The sequence below is a fragment of the Podospora pseudocomata genome (assembly GCF_035222375.1).
Source record: "Podospora pseudocomata strain CBS 415.72m chromosome 1 map unlocalized CBS415.72m_1, whole genome shotgun sequence".
Classification (NCBI taxonomy): Eukaryota; Fungi; Ascomycota; class Sordariomycetes; order Sordariales; family Podosporaceae; genus Podospora; species Podospora pseudocomata.
Window position 1 is genome coordinate 5,978,483 of NW_026946363.1, and position 23,777 is coordinate 6,002,259.

The 23,777-nt window shown below is 53.1% G+C and overlaps 9 protein-coding genes across 9 annotated transcripts; 4 read left to right on the top strand and 5 right to left on the bottom strand.

Annotated features, from left to right (window-relative positions):
* Positions 1-327: 327 nt before the first annotated feature.
* Positions 328-3,417, bottom strand: TGL1 (cholesterol esterase). The gene is made up of 6 exons (XM_062886412.1): positions 3,341-3,417; positions 3,022-3,280; positions 2,866-2,945; positions 2,706-2,801; positions 2,354-2,649; positions 328-2,295 (listed from the first exon to the last, which is right to left on the bottom strand). The coding sequence occupies exons 2-6, from the start codon at positions 3,051-3,053 to the stop codon at positions 706-708; spliced, it is 2,094 nt and encodes a 697-aa protein (XP_062749496.1). The 5' UTR covers positions 3,054-3,280; positions 3,341-3,417; the 3' UTR covers positions 328-705.
* A 3-nt stretch (positions 3,418-3,420) lies between these two features.
* On the top strand, positions 3,421-5,428 carry QC762_119770 (uncharacterized protein). Its single transcript, XM_062886413.1, has 2 exons — positions 3,421-4,316; positions 4,537-5,428. Exons 1-2 carry the CDS (start codon positions 3,849-3,851, stop codon positions 5,326-5,328), a joined length of 1,260 nt encoding a protein of 419 aa, XP_062749497.1. The 5' UTR covers positions 3,421-3,848; the 3' UTR covers positions 5,329-5,428.
* A 343-nt stretch (positions 5,429-5,771) lies between these two features.
* rps30a_1 (40S ribosomal protein S30) lies at positions 5,772-7,148 on the bottom strand. The gene is made up of 6 exons (XM_062886414.1): positions 6,977-7,148; positions 6,776-6,901; positions 6,692-6,705; positions 6,518-6,572; positions 6,355-6,430; positions 5,772-6,285 (listed from the first exon to the last, which is right to left on the bottom strand). Exons 2-6 carry the CDS (start codon positions 6,793-6,795, stop codon positions 6,262-6,264), a joined length of 189 nt encoding a protein of 62 aa, XP_062749498.1. The 5' UTR covers positions 6,796-6,901; positions 6,977-7,148; the 3' UTR covers positions 5,772-6,261.
* A 1,090-nt stretch (positions 7,149-8,238) lies between these two features.
* QC762_119790 (uncharacterized protein) lies at positions 8,239-9,009 on the top strand (the record flags this gene model as incomplete). Its single annotated transcript, XM_062886415.1, has 1 exon — positions 8,239-9,009. The coding sequence occupies one exon, from the start codon at positions 8,239-8,241 to the stop codon at positions 9,007-9,009; it is 771 nt and encodes a 256-aa protein (XP_062749499.1).
* A 215-nt stretch (positions 9,010-9,224) lies between these two features.
* QC762_119800 (uncharacterized protein) lies at positions 9,225-13,784 on the bottom strand. Its single transcript, XM_062886416.1, has 3 exons — positions 13,106-13,784; positions 10,127-12,518; positions 9,225-10,075 (listed from the first exon to the last, which is right to left on the bottom strand). The coding sequence occupies exons 1-3, from the start codon at positions 13,541-13,543 to the stop codon at positions 9,576-9,578; spliced, it is 3,330 nt and encodes a 1,109-aa protein (XP_062749500.1). The 5' UTR covers positions 13,544-13,784; the 3' UTR covers positions 9,225-9,575.
* Positions 13,785-14,331: 547 nt separating this feature from the next.
* On the bottom strand, positions 14,332-15,258 carry QC762_119810 (uncharacterized protein). The gene is made up of 3 exons (XM_062886417.1): positions 15,052-15,258; positions 14,683-14,976; positions 14,332-14,629 (listed from the first exon to the last, which is right to left on the bottom strand). Exons 1-3 carry the CDS (start codon positions 15,070-15,072, stop codon positions 14,522-14,524), a joined length of 423 nt encoding a protein of 140 aa, XP_062749501.1. The 5' UTR covers positions 15,073-15,258; the 3' UTR covers positions 14,332-14,521.
* A 24-nt stretch (positions 15,259-15,282) lies between these two features.
* On the top strand, positions 15,283-17,141 carry IPI1 (rRNA processing protein). The gene is made up of 3 exons (XM_062886418.1): positions 15,283-15,597; positions 15,655-15,727; positions 15,780-17,141. Exons 1-3 carry the CDS (start codon positions 15,550-15,552, stop codon positions 16,673-16,675), a joined length of 1,017 nt encoding a protein of 338 aa, XP_062749502.1. The 5' UTR covers positions 15,283-15,549; the 3' UTR covers positions 16,676-17,141.
* A 300-nt stretch (positions 17,142-17,441) lies between these two features.
* On the top strand, positions 17,442-20,761 carry QC762_119830 (uncharacterized protein). Its single transcript, XM_062886419.1, has 6 exons — positions 17,442-17,754; positions 18,491-18,879; positions 18,937-19,130; positions 19,188-19,628; positions 19,689-20,180; positions 20,234-20,761. Exons 2-6 carry the CDS (start codon positions 18,527-18,529, stop codon positions 20,548-20,550), a joined length of 1,797 nt encoding a protein of 598 aa, XP_062749503.1. The 5' UTR covers positions 17,442-17,754; positions 18,491-18,526; the 3' UTR covers positions 20,551-20,761.
* A 354-nt stretch (positions 20,762-21,115) lies between these two features.
* QC762_119840 (uncharacterized protein) lies at positions 21,116-23,205 on the bottom strand (the record flags this gene model as incomplete). Its single annotated transcript, XM_062886420.1, has 1 exon — positions 21,116-23,205. The coding sequence occupies exon 1, from the start codon at positions 22,868-22,870 to the stop codon at positions 21,116-21,118; it is 1,755 nt and encodes a 584-aa protein (XP_062749504.1). The 5' UTR covers positions 22,871-23,205.
* Between the last annotated feature and the right edge of the window lie 572 nt (positions 23,206-23,777).

A 23,777-nucleotide genomic window follows, 5' to 3' on the forward strand; every position in this document is an offset into this window, starting at 1 on the left:
TCATCATCCATCTGTCGGTATTTCTGGCCGAGTTCCAGACGATGACGATGAGACAGGCCAGATGTCTACTCTATCTCGCGTCTCAGATCTCAGATCAGATCTTCAAATCCCAACTAACCCTCCCGCTCTCCTCAAAGGGCCACTGAGACGTAAATCTTCGAATCCACTTCCACAGCTCTTGTCCATGAATATCGCCCGACTGTCATTACTCTTTGCATGCGTATGTCTGTGTCTATCCAACTGTAGTAACCATGTATACCTATGCAAAAAAAGAAAAAAAGAAAAAAAAAAAAGAAAAAAAAAAAAAGAAAAAAAAAAGAAAAAAGGCCTCGCAACCAGCAGTTCCAGGCCACAATGCCCAGCGACCAGATAACGTTCTGTTAATCTCGGTCAAAGGCCTTTCCCATAGTGTTATTTGTCACCCCCCTGACTGTTCTTTTCCCAATCTAGAACCCAAAGAAAAACCGATCTTGAATGAATGAAAAAGCTCATGATCAAACGCCAAAATGCATCATCCTAATCAACCTCTCTCACTTCTTCAACCCAACGCTTGCAGCCGACCCCTTCCTCGAATGCACCGACCCGCTCCCGCCACCCTCATCCGAACTTCCCGCTCCACCTCCCGGACTGCTAGCAGTCAACCCAGCAATATCATTCGCGCTCGTCGTGACCCCCCCGACGGCCTTACCTTTGCAACATTCCTCGTCAGTGCTCTTCTGCCCCTCCTTCCCCATCAAGAACAGCAACAGCGTCGGAGAACTTACTGGCACCCAGACTAATTCCCCTCCCTCCCCTCATAGAGTCAAAACTCATATGACTCCCTCCCGTCCCCCTCCTCTTAGGAGTAGTCATCATGTTCATCATCCCCGTCATCCCTGTCGTGGCGGCGTGAGGGCCAGTGTCGCCAGCTGGACTGTCTGCGAACCCGTCCGTCATCTCCGCTTTGGACACGGGCGTGTGCGGGGAGTTTGGGTAGTCCTCACCACCGGAAGCAGCTATCTCGGCAGCTAGGTTCCCCTTGCTAGCCCTCGGCCTGGCAATCCTACTTGTCCTAGGTGGCAGGACGGTGGGTTGGAGCTGTAGCTGCTGCTGTGTTGTCGGCGAAGGGATGTGGCTCTCCCTCGACCATGGCCTCTCACGGTCCTGAAACTGTGGCAGGCCCTTCGACTCAAACTTCAACGGGCTTTCTAGCCTCTTTGTAGGTGACACCCCCCATTCACTTTGCGCCTCCTCCATCTCCTCCCCAGTCCCGGCCGCGTCCTCATTTGAACTCCCATTCAACTCCACGACCCTCACTGTTTCTTCCCCAACCGCTGTGCTGACATCACTATCAGCCACATCACTTCCCCTAGCCAGGTGGCTTTCCCTTCTCAGCCCACTCTCCATCTTGACCAAGTCTGTGTGCTGTTTTCTGACAGTTCTATACCGCTCATACTCCTCCCTCGTATGCTCCGCCCCAGTGAAACTCTCCAGCGCATCAAAGACATGCTGGAAAACCAACTTGTCCACGTCCCTCGCCCACAAAAAGTCCAGGTGCTCGTAGTGTGGGATCTCGTTGGCTAGCGTTTGACTAGGAAGCTCCTTCAGCATGGCCTTGATATCGACCAACGAGTCACTACCTCCGTATACGAGCACGATCGGCGTCTTGATGTTCCTTGTCGGGTACCTAGCGACTTTGGTGTACTTGTTGCTGGTGGCTGAGATCAGGGGCCGGTGGACATCGTCATCATACATCTGGAAGGACTTGGTTCGTATGATCTGGAACCAGTGTACCACTGATTTTGTTGAGGTGAACGAGTAGAGATGAGGGTAAGCGGCCAGTTTCTGCGAAGTGCTGATGTTTTTGGTTTGCCAGTTGAAGAGAAACGAGAGACCTAGATCGATGAGCTTGGTGAACAGTGGTGGATAGAGGATTGACTGCCACATGGTGGCCGAGCTGAGTATGGACCGCCGGCCGAAAAGGAGGAACAGCACCTGTGGCGAGGCCTTGACCAGAGCGTCAACTATGCCGTTAGACAAGCCCGCTGGCGACATGGCTGGCGCCAGAGCGATAAAGACATTGACCTGCTCGTTGAGCTTGGGGTGGATGGACAAGCTGGCAAAAGCCTGCGCGGTGCCTTGGGAGAAGCCGATGTAGGAGAGGGACGGCTGGCCGGTGATCTCGAGAATGTAGCTGATGCTATTAGGAATATCGTGGAGGGCAAATTGGTCAATGGAAAAGTTCCAAAACTCGGTCGTCGTGGGGGAATATCGGATCGACTTTTTCGAGTACTTGTTGCCCCTGTTGTTTCCGAGCTAGAGATATGATCAGCCATGTGCCCTCTCCTCGGCACCCCATTTTGAGGTTACCTACCCAAACGTCAAAACCCTTCTCCACCAACGCAAAGGGCAAAGCGCGCTGCTCATCCGTCAAGCAAACCCACACCTCGCTGTTCATTAGCAGCCCATGGTGCAGGTAAACCACCTTCTTCTTGACGCTGGTCGGCCCGCGATTCACCCTCCGTTCCTCCTCCCCCTTCCGCCATGCAAGTCTGTGTATTCCCAGCAAATACCCATCCTCGGTTCGTACCACGTGTTCCTCGGCGGTGTAGCCAAACATGGCACATAAATCGACGAAATCGGAGGCATCGCGAATCGAGGCCGAGACCGCTGGATTTCACCGTCAGTATTGTTACCCCTAGCATCTTCCAGCACAAACAACATGCATTTTCTCCTCTGCTCTGCCCGCTTCTGCGCTGGACTAGTCCACCTATTAAACAGACGTCTCGAGATCCCGTAACATAGCTGTAGTAACGACGGCGCTGAACAATACGATTAGCTCGGGAGCTCAATCTCGGTGGAGATCAAGATAGGGGGCCGTCTCACGCAAAGCAAGCGTAAATATTCGAATAAAGGCCTCGAGCCCTACAAGCAAAAAGGATCCAACAAGGGCGGCATATTCGGTGCTATTTCTCCCAAATAAATCATCTTATCAGTAAACTGTTGTTGTCTCTCTGCCACCACGGGGTGTGAATGTCTCACGGGTTAAGGCGCCCCAGAAAGGGGACAGGCATCTTGGCGGGCTTGCTGTATTCCACTGGTTGGCTCTTATCTGGTGACCATTGGCGCGCTGTTCGTATGCCGGACGTTGTTTGGGTGAATTTGTGTAAATATCAATCAAGCCGAAAACAACTTGCAAAAGGAAAACATTCCTATATCGTACAAAAGGACCGTAACAATCTTCTCGGAGCGAGCCGATTGGGGGTGCGAGGCGAGGATCGAGGGAAGCTTGCTCCACCGCCTGTCAGAAGGTTGTTAGTTAGGTGAAGGCTGCTGCTGAAACGGGGCGATGTGATGTCACAGGTGTCAGAGCGTCACATGCAAAATTGTTGGAGCTTGCTGTGCCGTCCCGCAATGTATGTACAGCTTTGCATAGTAAAGTTCATAAACAGAACACGAGCAAATGGCATAAACGCCTATCTCTCAACAACTAGTGACTCCGATGGTGTAAACCACCGCCTGACTGGCCCGCAGGGAAAATAAGTATCTTTCCCGACGCACATGCAACAGAGTAGGTTGACCACAACCATCACCACCATCAACCCTTGTCATTGATTCGGCAGAGTGGATCTCGAGAATTCATCGAAGAGGGAAACCATTAAGAAGGTGTTTGACTGTCAGCTACGGGTCAGAGCCTGACAGAGATGAGCCACCTCCTCACTGAGGGGTGCTTTTAGTTCTTTCCAAGCCAGTCCCCTTCAGGTCAAATCATCTGCCAAACTCGGTTGAACGCCTTCGTCACCTCGAGTTTTCTCTGGTATCATCAAATCCAATCCATATCGCCATTACTCCTCTGACTAGTGCTCATTATGACTTACGCATCTTCTAACAAAATTCCTCGCCGGCGGCCGTTGACCCTCACGCCTATCAAGGTAAAGGGCCGCGGTCGCAAGCCGAAGTGGCAGCCCCCCAACCCTGCGCAGCTTCGGAGCTTGATGGAGGAGCGCCGAAGGAAAAGAGAGGAGGAGAACGGCCACGATAATGTCGACGGTATTTCATCCAGGTCTTCCAAGCGGTCCAAGCAGTCCTTCCCACCGAAGTCTAGGCTCGAGTCGCTACCCCCCGAAATGCTCTGGCCCATAGCCGTCAGGTCACAGAACCTGCATCTCCTGAGGGTCAGCAAGTTTCTTCGAGGTCTCTTGTCAGACAGATCATTTGAACTCGAAATGGCTGTGGCGGCATTCGGCCCAACATGGGATATGTATTTCGGCCGGCCGAGGAGCACTATTGGTAGCCCTCCTGAACCTGAACAGTTTCCCGGGGACCCCAAATTCCAGGTCAGTGTTATGCTCTATTTTGATTAGCGAAGCGTGTCTCCGAAAAGCTTGCTGCCCTCTTAGCCATCCTTCGAAACCGGTTGGCTATTTGAAAGAGTTTCAAGGATCCTTTGAGGTGTGGTTGAGCAATGCTATCCTACTTTTTAACATCTCGACCCAGCCGTTCCATATTATGACATCGCCTTTTGACCGAACACAGCGCTGACACGTCTTTCTATAGGGCAATGTGCTTGTTGCGCGTCTCATGCATGACACGCGCTACATGAATGTTGATTTCATACTCAAAGCCCAGCAGGTCTGGTGTCGCCAAGAGCGCACAGAGAGGCACATGGAAAAAGCGGCGTGCATCCTGTGGAAACCGCCAACCCAGGTACAGCCAAAACAAGAGGGATCGGAAGCCAACGAAGACCAGCGAGCTGAAGAGAAGCAAGAGCTTGGATACAGGGAGCGAGAAGTGGAGAAGATCAGGGAGAGGTTCGACGAAGACTGGCAGGAGTTTTGCGACGCCTGCCCGTTTAACAACACAACGAAACTCGAATATGAGATCGGAACGAATACGCAGGGCCCTGAAGGCGGCTATCTGGACCTCCACCCTTTGACACCAATTCCCGATCGGTTCTTGAAAGGGCCATTTGACTTGGAATCAGTCAAATTACTCTTCTGGCTGGTTCGTGGAGGGGCCCGCATATTGCCCGAGCACAACTGGGAGGCCACCAAACACGGATTCGAACAGATCATGAACATGGAGAGTCGGCTGGGCATCTATGTGCTCATCCTCTTCGACATTCTCGGCGTGTTCAAGAAGGAGCATTGGCCACCATTTTTGCTCGACGAGAAAATGAAATGGGTCAAAGAGACAAGGCGGATTGAGATGTCTGCTCAATCGTGGAAGTACCGTCTGTCCATTCTTGCGCATCGCATGTTTTTGTCGCGCCAGGAACAGGAAGAGAATTCGCGCCTGGGACGGGATAGTTTGAATAGTGAGAGGAGGGACAGGGGGCCGAGGAGGTGAGACTGCGGCGTTAATGACCATCCTTTGTCTCCAGCGGGTTGTTCATGGAAATAGCTCTTTTGCTGTATGGAAAAGCGTCAATATAATAATTGCAAGCTTACTGGCTCTCTGTGGCACACTCCCCACAAAGTGATTGGCACAGCAAAAGTAAGTTAACGCATATCAGACTGTAAACCATGCCTCTAAAGCAAATCAACGGGCCTATTAACTATCTTTGAAGGCCTGTTAACTATCTTGAAAGGCCTAATAATTATGCTTCAAGAGATGATATGGTCCAGATGGGTAAACCTACTTTTGTGTGCCAATTATTTTGTGGTGGAGGTGACTCTCAACATATACACATGGCATCCGGGCCCCTAAACCACAAAGTCACAGGCAAGTATATAGCCAAGGATCCCTTCCCTTCCTTGTTGGCATTTCCAGCTCACTGATGTAGCTTTCCTTCGCTGGTAAACAGGCTGTATCATTTGGCTTGCAGGATAGAAGACACACAGCGGCTTCTCTCATATCTGACTGTCTTGTCACACGCTATAGGCAGGTAGGCAGTATCATGTCGCAAAGAAGAAAATAGACCCAGATATACCATTTCCCGTTTGCCGAAAGAAAATAAAAGCGTGCAAAAGTGACATCCCATGCTGTGTGTAAGCCATGATATAAATGACCCCCATGATGATGGTTCGGGGATTGGTCTTGATTATAACGACCTTCTCCCAAGCTGCCAGAGTTCTCTTTCGCCCATGATTCGCAAAGCCAATCAATCCATAACATCATGAAAAGATTCCCATGTCTCCCAGTTTTGGTTCCCTCTCCTGGTCCTTACCCAAAGACAAAAGCTCCCGACATCGCTGCTGGTGACCGATCTTGCTTCAACTCAGAAGGAGCCGCGAACAGGGTATCGAGAAAGGTGCATTGTTGTGTTGGTGGTTGGGTAATTTAAGCAGTGGGGTTAGGGTTCATCTATAGTTGTGTTGTCAGCCCAGGGCCCTTGCACGGTAATGGTTTGCTGTTCGGGATGGTGGTACTGACCTTGCGCTTGCCACCAGTCAAGGTGATGTTGACGAAACGGCGAGTGTAAGTGAGTCTCTTCTTCGCACGGCCCTTGCTATTTCAGGTGTCAGAATGAATGTTCCGTCATCGTCAAAACCCACCCATGGGTTGAAGTCGGAAAAATTGCGGGGGTGGAACATACGGAGTCTTCTTCTTCTCCTGCTTCTCGACCTTAGGGGTCTGAGACTTGACCTTTCCTGTATCCCAGAACCGTCAGAACCCGTGTTTCGATCCATAGCTGTTCAGGCACTGCTGTCGACGAGAATTTCTCGAGCAAGGTTATCGTCGCGGGGGGCGACAGCGGGGAGAGACATACCGGCACGAGCCAAACTGAGGAGAGAACAAGTCAGTAAATCAGTCCATCATCGCGATACCTTCAACCAAGTCAAGATTATCATACCTTCCGTGAACCTTTCCCATTTTGGATGATTTGTGATGGGTGTTAACTACTCAAAGTCGGGGTCTTGGATGGGAGCGGGAGGCGGACGCAGCAGAGGAAGGTTTCGCAACTCGATGCTGTCGATTTCTGTGTGGATTAGGCTGATTAGCTAAGGAATTGTGGGCGTGGCGACCTGCCCCGCAGGGCTTTGAAGTGACTGACCTCTGCTGTTGCGTGGCGCAGTCCACACAGGTGAATGGCGCTGTGGCTGGAGAGCTGTTCGGAGCTTGTGGTCCGGACGTGTGGCTTGATCCACCTGGAGGGGGAATTGCGCACGGATCAGCCATCACAGCTGCCACAGATGATGAACGGCTTGGCGGAAGCGACAAAAGCATCAGCTCGCCAAACGAACCCAAGCTTTGCCAGCGATTGCTGGAAGTTGGGGGTGCTTCCAAGTCAGAGCCCATTGTGTTGTTGTGAGCGCTGGTGACAGAGCCCAGACTCACGTGACTTTCACGTGACTACCCTCCATTATTCTGCCCCGTCTGCTCACCTTTATGGCCCCTTCTACTCACCCTGGACTACTATCCATCGAAAGCTTGCGCAGAATGCTTTTCAACCAGCGAACGAGGGTCAATTTCACATATGCACATGCTGTTCTCCGTTAGCGAGTGAGCTTTGGCGGTTTGGCTGAACAGACTTTGTGTACGTACCTTCATCTCTTCCAGAGAACCCCGGGACTGGATGGCGTCAAAGCCCTGTGCTGTCAAGAAGTTGACCTCACCCATATCACCAAGCAATCATATTCTTTAGTTGAACACTTTCATTCTCTCGACAACCCACCACCACCGCAACTTATCTTTCAACAGCAAATAATGTTGGACTTTGACATTGCCATCATCGAGGACCTTCTGAGTGACATCCAAGAATGGACGACGGCCTTCACGGCAGCTGTTGTGAATCGAGACTTGCACATGCCACCGTGAGCCCAGTTCAACTGGATGTTAGCCAAAGACCCAACTGCTAAAAAATCTTCAGCCAAGATGGAGAAAGCCTCAATGGCTTGAGGTTAACTTGGCCTTACGTGATAATAGAACTCTTCTCAGCCAATGACACTTCTATCTCAAGTCTCCTCCAGTTGTTCGTCCAGCTTCGGACATTTCACCATCAGTCGAGGTGATGAGGGATTATCAGATCAGATTGATAAGAAGTCTTGGCCCTCGCCTCTGCAGCTGTGTTTCCACTTTTCCCCACTCCCCCGCCAACGTCAACGCTTGATCGTTCGACTCCATAGTCTTGGCCCAGGGTTGTGGTTGGTGCAACCAAGGTCACCCGCTTCCGCCCTGGCATCCACCCCATTGGCAGTGCAGGCAAGAGCTACAAAGACCCTTTACAAGACCGCCCTCTTGTTTGATATCGTTCCCCTTTCCGTTTTGACCCTCTTCATCTTTTACTCTCCATTAAACCACAAAAACCCCCCCAAAATGAAACCCAACACCCTCCTCTCCACCCTCCTCCCCCTCACCTCGGCCTACTCCATCCCCAAGGACTCAACCGCCCCCAGCAGCAATGCCTTCAAGATCCCCACCGCCCGCGAATCTGCCATCCTCGCCCGCCGAATCCTAACCCTAACCCCGCTAGGCACCATCTCGACCATCTTCCCCTCCACCACCTCGTCCCGCAACCCCCCAGGAATTGAAGGCAAACCCCACGCCCTAATGGAGTACATCTCCGCCTGTGACCCTCTCGCACCCTCCAACCCGACCCTCTTGTCCCTCAACATCTCCTCCACCTTCCGCAACGCAGCCAACGCCAACCTCTCCCTAGCCATAACCTGGACCCCCCCTCCCCTCCCCCCTCCCTCAAGGTCCTTCCTCTCCCATCTCAACCCCTTTTCTTCCGAACCCCCCGTTCAGCCCCAATCCTACAGCGCTGCCGCTCTCCCGCGGTACTCCCTGATGGGGTATCTCGAACCCATCCCCGGAGCGGACGACCCAAAGAGTGATGTGGGCAAGCTGGTTCAGACTTGCTACACCAACACGCATCCGGACGCGAAGTACTGGCTTCCGGGAAATAGGATTCACGAGAGCCATTTTGTGAGGTTGGTGGTGACGGAGATTTACTGGGTGGGCGGGTTTGGGGATAGGGCGTATATCGGGTGGATTGACGCCAAGGATTGGGAGAGTGTGACCGAGAAGGAGATTGAGGGGGCGAGGTTGCCTGGGGAGAAGCCGCTTGAAGGGGGGGATCTTTAGGGGTGGTCTTGATCTTTTGAGAAAGGGATGGAGGGTTGAAGTTGGGATTGGGGATAGGTGTGGCGTAACTGTGGCGTTGACAGGTGCGTGATTTGATGGATGAGAGGAGTATGAGGCAGGCATGGATGAAGCATTGGACTATTATGAATTGGTTTGAGGGAGCATATGTATGGGTGTCAATCAGTGGTGGGTGTGTTTCAGGTTGTGGCAGCGGGTTGGCGAGTATTGTTCATTCAGGGCAACCAGAAATATACACATACCAAATCTGAACCCCTTTTCAACATATCTTTACACTGTATGTATGGTCTCGTATTTTAACAAAATGCTGAGTTGTCCGGTGGTTGCCATCAAGTCCAAACCTTCAAGCAAAACCGACCCGAAATCGGGTATCAACACCATCATGTTCAATCCTATAAAACCTAAATAATAGACTCATAAAAACTCCCTCCCCAAAACCCCGACTGATAATTAAACTCGATATGTTTTAAAGTGGTCAAGTGTTGCCCTTTTTCTTCCTACACTCTTCTCCAAACCGTAGCATGTCATCAATAGTCTTTAGCCCATCTTCAGTCCACTCTCAAAATCACTTTCCAACCCAACGCCCCCGCCTCCCTAATCGCGCATGCCAGGCAGCCTCTTCTTCTCCGACTAACAACCACATTCCACCCCCTCTCTGCACACACCGCCCGAGCCAACATCTCCATGTCACTGCCGAATTGCCGTCTTCTACTCTCGCTGTGCATCTTCTTCGAGGCGCTCTCCAGCTTTCCCTCAAAAGTACCTCCAACTGGGGAGAGAGGGGAGTTCATGCTGTAGCTGTCTGACCGGCTGATAACCGGCGACAGAGGGATCTCGTGTTCTTGCGGTTGGGGCTGAAAGCCAGTGATGCAGTCTACCACGAGGAATTTTGCCGCAGGAGGGGAGGACGAAGCAGGTGTCTGGCTTGGTTTGTGAAGGGCGTTGGAGTAGTCACCCAGCAGAGCTTCAAGTGTAAAGTCTTTCTTGGAGAATAGCAGGTCCGAGAGATGGAGTGCAGTGTATGCGAAGTACTTGTGAAGGGGATGGCCTGCCGGATTGTTAGTTACCAACGATAGGAGTGACAGACAGAGAAACCTACCAAGAACGGTAGCAGCCTTACCACCACCATCACCATTCAAATCCACCTGCCGAATAGTCGGGCTGCTTGGCGACTTCATAATCTTGACGTGCTGCGACGGCACACACGGGTGCGCAGTCACAAAGTTGATATCCTTCGCCAGCGAGAAGGTGTGCTCGGTCACCTCCTCCGTGTCCATATCCGTAACCGTAAAGCTAATGGCCGCCGGGTAGGTGTGAATCTCGGGAGGCCGGCTGCTGACTTCTGAAACCGGTGTTACTCCGTTGCTCTCACTAGGTGTGGTGTGCACCGAATCGGCCGGCGCGCAAAGCTGCAATGCCTCGAAGCCGATGTGAATCATAGGCGGGACCCTGTCCCGGTAAATGTTTTCAAATGGAATGATAAAGTCCGCCGGCAGAACAGAAGAAGGGTCGGCGTCACCGAGAACGTTGGATTCGTTTTCAATGGCGCGCTTGCCCCAGAGGCGAGCCTTCTTGTCGACATGGAGGGCGTCTTCGACAGTCTCTTCGACTTCGATGTTGACCCAGCCGTCTCCAAGCCCAAGAGGTGTGACGTCACTCGAAATCCATCCCATGCATTCTACGGCACCCTTGCCTGCAGCGAGCACACGGCCGACGATGCAAGCAGTGCTCCAGAAGCTCTTGCCAGAGTAGACGAACCCAGCACAGAGGTTTGCCATGGGGCCCAGCCTCGCCATGGCTTCTGGGTCGTTCTCCAGCAGAGTTGCCATCAAGAAATGGCACAGTCCTTCCCCGGGCAACATCAGGCCGGACACATAGCTCTTGGAAAGCCAGCCAGAAGAGTGCAGTGCAGCCGAGATCTTTCTTCGTCTGGATGCCACCCGACGAGATTTCGAATTGGGTCTAGGGACGGCAAAATACGACGAGCGTTGACTGTCGGCTCGGCTGCTCGGACTGGCGAGGGGTGTGGTCAACGGAGTGCCTTCCACCACGGCACGGCAGTTGTCAGAGATTGTCGAGACATAGGACTTCTCATCCGGCCACCGCAATCGCCTGGCAAAATGCTCCAGGCCCTTAAGCTGACGCTGCACGTGCTTTCCTCTGATGAGATAGGCCGGATCATGGTGATGATTTTTATGGCCATGTCCATGTCCATGCCCGTGTTCGCGAGACAGAGACATGCGTTTGGTCAACGAAGCCAACCACCCAGAAGAAGGCTTCTCATCTGATGACCTCTCCGCGCCCTCTGTCTTGACGACCTCGATGTTTTCCAACCAAGCTCTTGCAAGGATGAGCGACCACTTCACCGACTTGTTCGCATCTCTCTCGAACCGCAAAATCTCCGCCGGTCGAATACTCTCCACTCCCAACTCGTCTCCCTCCGTGATTGCATCCAACCTGATGAGCAACTCACAAGCCAGCAAGATCTGCATCAGCAACCAATACCTCTCCTCAACGATGTCGCCCGACGAACCTCCCGTCCCGATCGAAGCCCCATCATCCACCTCATCCCCCAAATCATTCCCCCACAGCAGCTGTCCCAACCTGATTCTCCACTCCACGTGCGAGAAATCAATCCACATGTTCGGGGCTGCCAGCACCTTGACCAAGGCCGAAATCTGCACGGCAAGACTGTACGGATCCCGGTGGTCCAGCACCTTCGTCGGCGGGTGGAGAATCTGGAGGAACAACTCATTGTAAAGTTCGCTCGAAACCCTCTTCTCCCGCAAGTGCTTCTCCGTATACCTCGCCCCATTCTTGATCAGCTGCTCCATGATCAGACTCTCCTCAATATGTCTCAGCCCGTCCTTGGACGTCAGCATCTTTTGCCTCTGCTCAATCACCGCCGGGGTCCTCGTGCCAATGCTCTCAAACCCCCATTGCTCTTCCTGGAGCGCGTCTGCTACCGACAGCTCCAGTGCGGCTTGGTATCCCAGGCTGCCCTTTTCCAGCCCAAACATGCTCAGCATGTTCGGCCGCTCGCGGCAGCGGGGGTAAAAGTGAGCTCGGCGTTTCTGCTCCGAGGCCCGCTGGGCGGTGGACCGGTCGGCGTGGACATCGCGGGTGATGTGAGGCCAGGCCGTGACGCAGCCCCAGGCCTTGTCTTCGATCTGCGTGTGGTCTGTGAGATCCCTGATCTCGAGAGACTCGTCCCAGGGAAAGGCAACCGAGGGGTGAGGTGCGCCGGTGTAGTGGCCCTCGGAGCGGGCAAAGTACTGAGGTGCTCCCGAGAAGAGCTTCTCAACCTCCGAGTCTGTGAGGGTGGCCATGATGCGGGCGATCTTGAGGGTTGGCTTTGGGGGTGGAAACCGGGCCTGTTCGCTACCAGGCGGAGGTGGTGAGGGGAGCGGCTTGTTCGGGTTGACGGGGGAGCGCGGGGACAGCGGCGAGAGGGGTGAAAGTGGTGTGCACCGTACCGATGTCTCCAAGGGCTGGGTTGTGTATCACGAATTGGTCAGCCAGGAACACTCATTGCTTCCAAGTATGGTCATGAAGAAGGACAAATGTATCGTTAGAAGGAGTCTGGAAACTATCCAAAGGTCTTTGTTGAGGTGGTTGAGGTTGTCTGGAGTCCCGCAAGGTCCCCAAGTGTGCCCTCGTACGATTGGCGCAGGAACCAGTCTCGGGAAGACGTCGAGGTCACGCGGTGTCCCTCAGGGGTGACGACACTTCGAGCTGTTCTCTACTGGCAATCCTAGGTGCACCCCTCCGTCGGTGGCTTGGCTTTCCAGATTCTCCAAGCTGCAGGAAAGAGGCCATTCGGGTTGTCACCTCTTCAGAACAACCTGGAACCAAGTGTTTGCACTGGACGCTCGGCGGGCAGCTAATTGACTGACTGCCTTGTTCCCTTTTTTCCATTGTTTTCTGCCATTTGGCCAGAGCAAACAAGACAATGGAAACGAGGGGTAAGAGACACACCCAACGGCTATCGATTACCCAACAGTGCAGGTTTCCCCAGACCGGCAATCAATAGGGAAAATCTGGGGAAGGGCGGAGGTCGGGGTCGGGGCTTGCTTACCTCTACCGCTGTGCCTCGTCTTGGGGGCCATCTTCCCCGCTGAGGGGTCAACTCTGATGGTGCTGGTGGCTGCTTTCCCACAAGTCGGCTTCGAAGGTCGTGCAACAGGTCTCTATTGAGGCCCCGCCGTTCTTTCTTGCCGTCTCTATTGTTGACGTCTGACGGCTTGGATGTTTCGGGTTCGGGGGTCGAGCTTGTTGTGCTGTTGATGCGACTTGCAGCGGGTGGTGAGGGGCTGCTGACGTCGCTTTCCTCTGGCGTTGACGAGGTCTTGGCATCGTCTTGCACTGGGGGATCACCCCTCTTGTGGCCCTTTGGCGATCTTCGCAATATCGAGAACGAAGGCATGGTGCGGAGTATGTAATATGTGCTCGCAGTGTCCTCGCAGTGTCGTGCCCGCTTCTTGGGTCTGTACTCCCCGGTGTGGTCAGGTTTCATCCAATACTGCAGCCAACCCAACTCATGCTGGCCGTCGTGTCTGTGGTGCTTGTGCTTGTGGCGGCCAGACGGCTACTCGCAGGACACATTGGAAAGAGTTCAAAAAAGAAAAATCCCGAGTCGATCACAGGAAAAGAGGGGACCCAGGATGACCAGGAGATCAAATATCAAGGCAGTAGAAACCTTGAGACGGTAGATAACAACCTGTTTGAGATGGGCCGAAAACGGACGTCACGGAGCGTGGGAGCGAGATACAAGAACCTGGGTCTAATGTCCGTCAGTTATATCATCAAGCCGCCCTTCCACGCGGAACCCAAGCGATGAGTTGGAAACAAGGAAGCCAATCGCGGACCCAAAGAGGCAGGTCTCTGCTTTGATTCGCAACTTGCTGCATTATTCTGCGATGGTTATTACGATGGGCGAACCCCTCTCCACTCTCCCCACGCTCCCAAAACACCCAAGATACATTGTACACGGTGTATTAGGATCAAGGGTCGCGGGAGTTATGCGCATTGTTTGAGAGTTCGAAACCCTAGTACCAGCTTTTGATATTCCAGGAATGACCTCAGGCGAGGTCTAGTGTGTTTCGTCGTGGCTGACTGAACCAAGCCTGGAACTTACACGTGTCAACGGCGACATCTGATTTGCTGGTTTTGATCCGTAGCCCTTGGGTTCACCGTCGATTCTCTCTCGTTGAATGGGTGAGCAGGAATAGCATACGGGTGATTCCGTCGGTTTCGTCCGAATTGAGCGGTGTTGTACTAACTTTGACACAACTGCTAAGATTGTTCGTCACCGCGGTGGAAGTTTTAACGTATTATCAGCCGCCTCGATGGGAGGGTAATCTCGGGGTATCATTTCAAGTTTTCAGTAAACGCCAATAATCTCAACTCCTGCTGCCATGTTTGAATGAACCGTATTCCTGTTCAGAATGCCGGATGCAAACCAGCCAGCCCTCCTCGCCCGCTTCCTCATTGTTCAGCCGCTATTTGGCTTGTCATGAGCGACAGCCAGTATGAACTTGGGGTCCGTGATGATGACAAGTTCTTGAGTGGCGGTACGCAGCCTTTGCAGTCGAGCTGTATCCTACAGAAACATCAGCTTCAAGCGCAAAATCCCAACAGCATCTCAAAACCCACCTCCTTATTCAGGTCTTGCACGAACTGTTCTGTTACGTCGACATAATTCCAAACAAGGGTTGCAAGCTCGACCACGCCCTCCCTATCAGCAGTTGAAGGTTCGGCCGCTCCGTCGCTTGGTGCATCATTGGAAATCGATGGCTTTGAAGATTCGGAGCTCTCCTTGCGGAACAAATCCGTGTTTCCGCCTGTCTTCAACACATTGCCCGTCTCGCGGTCAAGGACTAGAATTGCCTTGACACCCGGTTTGCCCAGTAAACGGTCAAAGTTCTTGCTGATGTATTCAAAATCCGTCTATCCAGTCCTCTGTCAGATTGGTAAAAGGTCGCCATCTTGGATGCCATCAAGCGGCTGGGCAACACAACATACCATTTCCGAGTTGTCTGCCATTGTTTTTATGACGGAGCAATGTCGTGACGGGGAGCGGTGAGACACAGGGTGTTTGTCTTGCGCGTAGAGTTATGTTTCATGAAATCAGATCAAGATAAAATGAGTGTATCCATGAAGCTGCCGAGCGCTCTTTCAGTTCCTTGTTTGCTTTGAATTTGGATACTGTGGCCGTGAATCCGAAGCTTCTCCATATCATCAAATGCCAGCTCTCAGCGATCAACCCCAGGACGACCCACTGTGGTCTTGGCCCCACACACCCCCTGCCTGCGGAAAGAGTCTGTGCTCCAGCTGGGAGTGGGCCCCCCCGCATTGGCGACAGCTTGTCAACGAAGGGCGGACCATTCTGCCCGGCTTCACCGCTAAAATTTCCAGTCGACCCGACCTTATCTCAACGTTCACATCGATATCGTCGCTGTTTGCGCCAGCCACTTGATATATTGAGCGTTTTGAGGGTCGTCATCACCTTAAGACGTCAAGATGGGTTCGAGTATGAGAAAGAAAAGGGAGAAGAAGAGGGACTTCAATGTACGATATCGCAAGTCGTTTCAGTCCCAGAAACACAAACTGATTGATGCATCCTAGAAAGCCAAGTTGAAAGTGGGAAGGGAAAAGGCGAAGGCGGCCAATTTCACAGACACCAGCTTCAAATCAAAATGTATATCTCTCCACATTCCCAGATCTACTATACATGTGCTAATACACCGTAGCGATTCACATCAATCAAGGAGCCCTCACATCGGACGGCATAGACTCGGCCGAACAATTCAAGCAGAATCTATCATTGTGTATCTCGGCGAAGTCTGATACCCAACGGCGCGAAGCCGTCGCCTACATTACCAACCAAATATCATCAACCCCGCCAAACAATCCAGTTGGGACGTCAGGAGTCCTGAGCAAGCTGCTTCCGCTGTTATCAGATGCGTCAACGTCGGTACGCGCCCAGCTTCTGAAGCTGTTTCGAGCATTGCCGCCATCAGAGGTTGGGGCGCATGTGGAGAAGATTCTCATGTACATCCGCGGGGGCATGACCCATCTTTCACCAGATATTCGCACAGACACGCTCGACGTCCTGGATTGGCTTCTCGGTGTGGCAGGGGATGAAGTGGTTTCTTGTTCAGGAGGCTGGTTGAAAACAATCAACAGCTTCAGCTCCATGCTCGGGTGGAATCCCAGTGTTGGCTCAGCCATGACCAGCAAAGGCTGGACGACGGCATCCAAGGCCACTCTGGGTACTAAGAAGGGCCCTGAAGCTCAGGCGAGACAAATCCAAGCTCTCGCCAGGTTTCTCGAAGTCGGCTTCAAGCCTGAAGCTCCGATTCCTGTCCAATCTGCGGCTTACTGGGACAACATATATCGTCTGCCAACCACACCAAATCCCTTTGCATATCTCAACCTTTTCGGGATACCACGAGACGAGGAAAACGAAATGTACCTCGATCGTGGGTCGCGGCAGCGTGTTTTCGATGCCAGATGGAGAACCACCATCGCGACTGGTATGGAGGGTGCCAGGAAGGAGGGGGGAACGGTTGGGAGGGCTGCAGCTGCGCTGGGGAGAGCCTTGAATGGCGGGTTTGATGGTCCTCAATCTGGATCTGAAAATTAGCATTTTGTGGAGTTTGTTCTTTGATGTTTTCGGATTCCTTCTGACTTACGGAGTACGGCATGGGATCTAAGCGGCGACCCTGCTTTTTTTTTGTTTGCTTGGGCTTTCGCTGCTAAGTCACTTTATATCAGGGCTGTTGTTTCTTCTGGCATTTCAACCAGATGCGTGTCTGCTTTCTTTCTACCTCACCTCCTGCCTCTTTATCGCTGCAGGCTGCGGCTGGCCGGTCCTCTGCTTTCCCGTGCCATAGAACAGGTTATGTGCCTTCCTTGGGGCATGGAGGGCAGCGGGTTCTGTTGACTGGGAACTGTACAGTTTGGATGAACAATGCAGTTAGTGGTGTGACAAGCATTCGTTTCGATGCCAGACAACCCGCGAGCCATGTTCTGAGGTGCTGCCTGTCGTTATGAACCAAAACATGTTTGCAGCAACATAGGAAACATACCTAGAGCTCCATCGCAACGCACAACTCCTGAGACCCCTGAGCCTATCTGTTCCCATCCCTTGATTGCATATCCTCAAGCCCAAACGAGGTGTGTATAACAAAATCTGTTGGCCACCATAGAATACCACCAGATTCCGGCTCAGGCCACAATAAAGAAGATTAGAATTCTCCAAATGCTGCCGTGACTTCGCATCATTGCCGCCGAGACTTTGAAGCGGACCCAGCCGGAGCAGGTACACATCACCAACGTCGCCGTCGTTGTCCTTTTTCTATTGAGTTCCGGCCCCAAACAAAGAATCTTCAGCGCCAAACGCCAGTCTTCAACAACCACCCCATCAAGCCCTAATCTGCCGCCGGCCCCGTCATAGTGTCCCGTAATAAAGGCACATAAAATCCGAACCTGTCCGGAACGTGCCGGTTCCTTCTCAGAGAGCTACGGTCACTATAAGCGGGCCATCACTGCTGTTGCCGGCATTTCTCAACTGTCTAGGTATAAATTCCTGGTCACGTTGAGCCCTCTCCCAGATCTTTCTTTCTTCACCACACAACCACCATCCTCCGACAGGCCTGTTTAAAGACAGAACTTCACACCACCACTTCTCCAGTATCTATCAGACAAGACTGTCAAACCACAGTAAGTACATCTCATTCCCACCACCACATCAGGTGTCCTCTCCTCACCTTGTCCTCTCCCTCCCTCTTCCTCACCACAGCCAGTCTGTCAATCTTCCGTTGGCAATAACGCCGAGGACGTCATCACTCTAGAGACTGCACTGCCCTTTAACGCCCTCGACCAGTGTCAACAACTTTTAGTCACGCCAGGGTCAGTCATATTCTTGTCCTTGTCCTTGTGAAGTCCGGCAGGAACGACCTGTCGCTGCTGCCAGGGTTAGCACCCTTTTCCCGCACCTTCAAACCTATTCCACTTCACCCAGGATGGTTGGTCCTTTCGTTCCTTCCTCAACACCACAGGGTAACCTCACCATACACGTCATATAAGAGGCGTTCCTTCCTCTCAACCCAGCCTCAAGCACCTTGATCGCCTGGATATCCTTGTTGCCTTTCCGTCCTTTCACCTTCCCACTGCCCACCTTCTTCCACGTAGGACTTAGGTTCTTCTCCCTTCTGCCCTCTGTCCTCTGCCCTCTGCCCTCTGCCCTCTGCCCTCTGCCCTCTGCCCTACCTATTACCCTTTTTCCCTCCTGGCCTGGCCAGCCTCCCACTGCTGTCTGCTTTCCATCTTCAAATATTTTCCCGCTCTCTCCTCTCTTTTCTCATCCCTATCTCTTCTTCTCCCACCCTCACTCTCTTCAAAGACCTTTCTTTGGTCCTCACCTTCAATGCCTGTCCTTCTCTAATTGTTTTGTCAGAACCTCGTCGACCTACCACTCTCAATCGCCATCGCCATGTCTGATAGGGACAACAAGAACGACCAGACGACCTCCAACGAGGTAGTCGACTCCTTCGCCACGGGCGATCTTGCCGCCGCCGTCCCCGACCTTAATGGTGACGGCGAGACCAAGCCCAAGCCCAAGCCCGCAAAAAAGGTCTACAGCGAGGCCGGCTCTCAGTGGACCCAGCAGGTCCCTTACAACTACAACGAGTTTGGTGATGAGGGTCACCACGACTGGGAGCACAATGCTGCCGTCTACGAGTTCGACGGCGAGATTGGTGATGTTGGCCCTGAGCATCCTGCTCTCGAGATCCAGCTTTTCGGTGAGCCAGAGACTCGCAAGAAGCAGGGCGTCGACTTTTCCAAGTAAGTTTTTTCGACTCTTTCCTCACCTCTCACATCGCCAAGCTGACTTTCATGTAGCATTGCTGAACTCGAGGTCTACCAGGAGGGCCCTGCTCGCGTCGACCCCATTGCCAGCTTTGAGACTGCTGGCCTCCATCCTGCTATGCTGAACAACGTTAAGCTTGCTGGTTATGAGACCCCGACTCCCATTCAGCGTTACTGCCTGCCTGCCATCAAGATGGGCTATGACGTGGTCGCTGTCGCCCAGACAGGTAACTATCCTCTTACTCTGTGTTTCTGAAGACAGATTGACTGACCGTCTTGTACAGGTTCCGGCAAGACTGCCGCCTATCTGATTCCCATCCTGAATCAGTTGATGGGCAAGGCCAAGAAGCTGGCCGCTACGCGTCCCAATCCCGCCGCCTTCCGCGAGGGTGTCGACCAGGCTGTCCGCGCTGAGCCCCTCGTTGTCATCGTCTGCCCCAGCCGTGAGCTGGCTGTTCAAGTCTTCACCGAAGCCCGGAAGTTTTGCTACCGCACCATGCTTCGCCCTTGCGTCATTTACGGTGGCGGTCCTTCCAGTGAGCAGCGCGCCCAGCTCCAAAAGGGCTGCGACGTTCTCATTGCGTCTCCCGGTCGTTTGATCGACTTCATGGACGATACCAGACTCTTGACCCTCCGCCGTGTTCGTTACATGGTCCTTGACGAGGCTGATGAGATGCTTCACGATGACTGGAAGGGTGACTTCGACACGATCATGTCTGGTGGCGGTGAGTTACTTCCCATCCAACGAGTTGGAAACAAGATTATGTGTCTTAACTCGTGAACAGAGATCGAGGAGGGGAATGTGAGATACATGTTGTTCTCGGCCACTTTCCCCAAGCAATTCCGGGACTTGGCCAAGAACCATCTGGCCGAGACTCATGTCCGTCTGCGCGTCGGTCGTGCCGGTAGCACCCACCGGAACATCAAGCAGGTGGTTTACGAGACGGCTCCTTTCAATAAGAAGTCGGCTCTCATCGATCTTTTGGAGTCTTTGCCTCCCACTCGCACCATCATTTTCGTCAACAGCAAGCGGACTGCTGACGAGTTGGATGACTTCCTCTACAATTTGAAGTTTCCCTGCACATCGATGCACGCCGACCGCACCCAAAAGGAGCGTGAGGCTGCATTGCGTGGTTTCCGCAGCGGGTTGGCTCCCATTCTGATCACCACTGGTGTCACTGCTCGTGGCATCGACGTGCGCAATGTCATGCACGTCATCAATTACGATCTCCCCTCGATGGACTACGGTGGCATTGAGGAGTACACTCATCGCATCGGTATGCTGACAACCGTGATCCTGAGCATCTTGCATGTTGCTAACCATTTCTAGGTCGCACTGGTCGAATCGGCCATCGTGGCATGGCCTCGTCTTTCTTCACCGAGCGCGATGAGCCCATTGCCTCCGTGCTTACCCGTACCCTTCTCGAGACCAGCCAGGAGATCCCGGATTTCTTGGCTGGCTACATCCCGGAGGATGTCGCCCATCTCCGATTCGAAGCTGATTCAGACTTTGATGAGACCGAAAACGCAGCGGACAACTTTGGCGGTGATGCCAACGATGGTGGTGATGGCGGTGACGACCCCTGGGGCGCTGGTGATGCTGCTCCGGTTGCCCAGCCGGTCGCCGAGAAGGATTCTGGTTGGTAAATCAGGGATGACTTCACATTTGTTTTTTTTTTTTTGATTGATTTTGCCTGGGGTAATCTTGGAGGTTTGTCGGATGGGTTCGGAAGTTTACCTGGAAATTTTTGCTCATATGACCCGACAACTTGGGATGGGATGATACCTTAGCATAGCTGTTGCGATATGCTTAACCAACAAAGAGAACTAACTGTTTTCAGTGATCTGCCTGGTCTCTTGTGATGTGATCTGTGATTTGGTGATGAGAAAAAGCATTTCTGGCCCTCCCACCGACAAGACTTCCAAGGCTGGTTGATACCCCTCGGCATCATCAACGTGGGAGGTAGATATTAATAACCTTGGTGGCATCTTGCACTTGATCAGTGTACTATTTTCATACTCAGGTTCATAGCATGGCAAGGTCGATTATCAAGATGACATTTCCTGTATTTTCTGCTTCGACAAAGTTCTCCCGATTTGGGTGGACGGTAGTGAGCACAAAGTCTCATTCGAGAAATTGAAACTAGCATCATTTATTTTCTTTTTTCTTTTTTTCTTCTTTTTTTACATGTGAGCAATAATTCACCTCTGCTCAGTGTTTTACTGGCGACCCTGAAGCCAACCTCCAAGCCCTCAACGGCAGGGCCTGCAGCTGCAAGACCTTGGGTCTGATGTACAGCACAAACGTGACGACGCCTATCGCGACGCACAAAATGTTGACAACATGGTACCCATCCCTCTGCATCTCGCATATCCCCCCTCCGGCCAGACACGTCTCCTTGTCCGCCTGAACAGCACATGAGAACGGCTCCTTGATCAGGGGCGCACCCGCCAAGGCAATTTTCTCCCGCTGGGCGGCGGTCAAGTTGTCCAGGTTATTCGGCAGACAAGTGGCGCTGGTGAAGTAATCTACCAGCCTGAGGATGAAGAACCTGGGAAAGGTCCCGCCCAGGTTGCAGACCGTTGCCAGCAGAGTCATGTACGTGCCGCCAATGGTCGGGTCGGCAATCTTGGCGTGGAAGGCCGAGACGGCGACGAACATGATTGTGTTTGTGAATGTGGAAAAGACGTGTTGGAGGATGACCATGAGGAGGTAAGTCGGGGTGACGGTGCCAGAGGCGGGAAACACCGAAACGGTGAACTGTGCCACGAGGGCGGCGACGAGGCGGCCGGCGAAGCCCCAGGACCAGAGGCGCATGGGGGTGAACTGCTGGGACCACTTCCCTGCGTAGTATCCGAGGCCGATCTCAAAGGGGAAGTCGATGAGGACGGTGAGGGCCATGTTGCTTGTGCCGAACCCCTTGTCCAAGAGCTTGAGGGAGGTGACGGCGTCGTTGGCCTGGAAGCCGATTTTGGCAATGAGGTGGACGACAATGATGGTCTGAATGTTTTTCAGGTTGAGGATCTTCCACATGGAGGAGTAAACGTCGAATATGCCGTCTTCGTTCTTCGTGCGCTCTTCTCGTTTGAAGAGGAAGAGGCCCAGGGTGACGAGGATGTAAGACCAGCCCCAGAAGGTTAGGTAGCCTCCGAGAGACATGACTCCGTGGTCGAGGGGGATGGGGCGGATCCAGCGGTTGGCAAAGTCAGGCGAGTTGAACGCCAGGAAGACGGTGTAGGACATGAACTGGCCGGCGGTCAGGCCGACGGTTTGGGCGGTGGAGGCGTAGGAGATGTTGGCTGGGGAAAGGAGGGTGAGGGCCCAGCCGTCGACGGCGATGTCTTGAGTCGCGCACATCAGGACGAGGAAGAACCACCATCCTGTAAAGCCCCAGACTGTTGGGCCGCCGGGTTTGCCTGTTGTTGCCATGAGGGCTTCCACTTCAGAGCCGAGCCAGAGCATGCCGATGCCTGAGAGGAGCTGGATGGGGAGGATCCATGACTTGCGGCGGCCGACCTTGGGGGACCAGACTGCGTCGACGACGGGGGACCAGAAGAGCTTGAGGGAATAGGGGTAGGAGGCCAAGCTGAAGATGCCGATTTCGCCGTAGGACATGTGGTTCTTGAGGAGGAACGGGACGGAGCCGGTGGCCAGGCCGAGGGGGATGCCCTGGAGGAAGTATAGGAGGACGAGGAGACCAAAGTTCCTCCTGTCTTGTCTCGGCAGATCAAAGAAGCCATGGCTGCTCCCGTCGCGGTCTTTCGGCGACGGGTCGTTGTCGAGGGAGAAGGATTCGCGGGCCATGAGGCTGGCGGCGGCAGCTTCGGAGGACGAGTCTTGGGATTGGGGGATGTTGCGACGCATCACTTCGGTTGTGTTCATCGTGGAGGAGGTCTTCGCCTTGCCTGACCCGGGGGAGCCGCTTCGAGTCGTCGGCGATTTGGCGCGCCGGGCTTTGGCACCCATATGTACGTGTAGTGTGTATGGTATTCGGGGGGTCTGTTCGAGACTTGTGATATTCTTCGCGGATGGCGCAGAAAGTCAGGAAGTGACTGGTATGGGTTATGTGTAGATTCAATGACAGGACGCGCGCAGAGCAGAAGGGCTCATGTGACAGCAAGATCGAAATCGAGGGATGAAAATACTGAGGTCTAGCCTCTTGTTTGGAAACGGTTAACGAGAGACGAAGTCGACAATGAGGCACCGAGGTTGTCGATGCTCCAACAGCCTCTTTACAAAACTGGCCTCTTCTCAAGGCTCCCCTGGCACTCCAACAAGGACCAAAAATCAAGCCAAGCCACGTTGCGCTGGGCCCGGGGGCTCGGAGCCTGGAGGCGACCCCCTGAAAGCGGTAGAGCTTAACTGTTTCCAGCAGATCGCGGGGGAGCTAACTGTGGCTTGACTGCCAAGTTTCCAACCTCGGATTTTCTTCCAGAATCCTTTCCTCAAGCAGCGCAATAAGAACCAAACCCACTCTCACCGACTTCCGGCTGCTCCCCAACGCCTGAGCAGCTGCAGCTGCATTCCCCAAATGCCATGTTCAGGTTCAGTTGGCAGTTGAAGGGCGCTAGCCGGTTTGGTGTAGCGTCCGGCAGCCAAAAGTTCTGAAGTTCTGGAAGCCCATGGCGGGGCATCATTGGTGACAGGGGTCATTCAATGGCATGGTCTTGGACTCAATTGTCAAACAACGAGTTTTTTGACTGAACAAATATCCTCGAAAAATCAACAAGGATTCTCAATCACTGACTCTCGCTTTACCAGCAGCTCTAGTCCTCTTGTGACTGATATCATTTATACCGTCTTCTCCAGCTTCTACTTCCGATCAATATCTACGCGACACCAACACGCGTCTCACTCACCCTCTCACTCACCA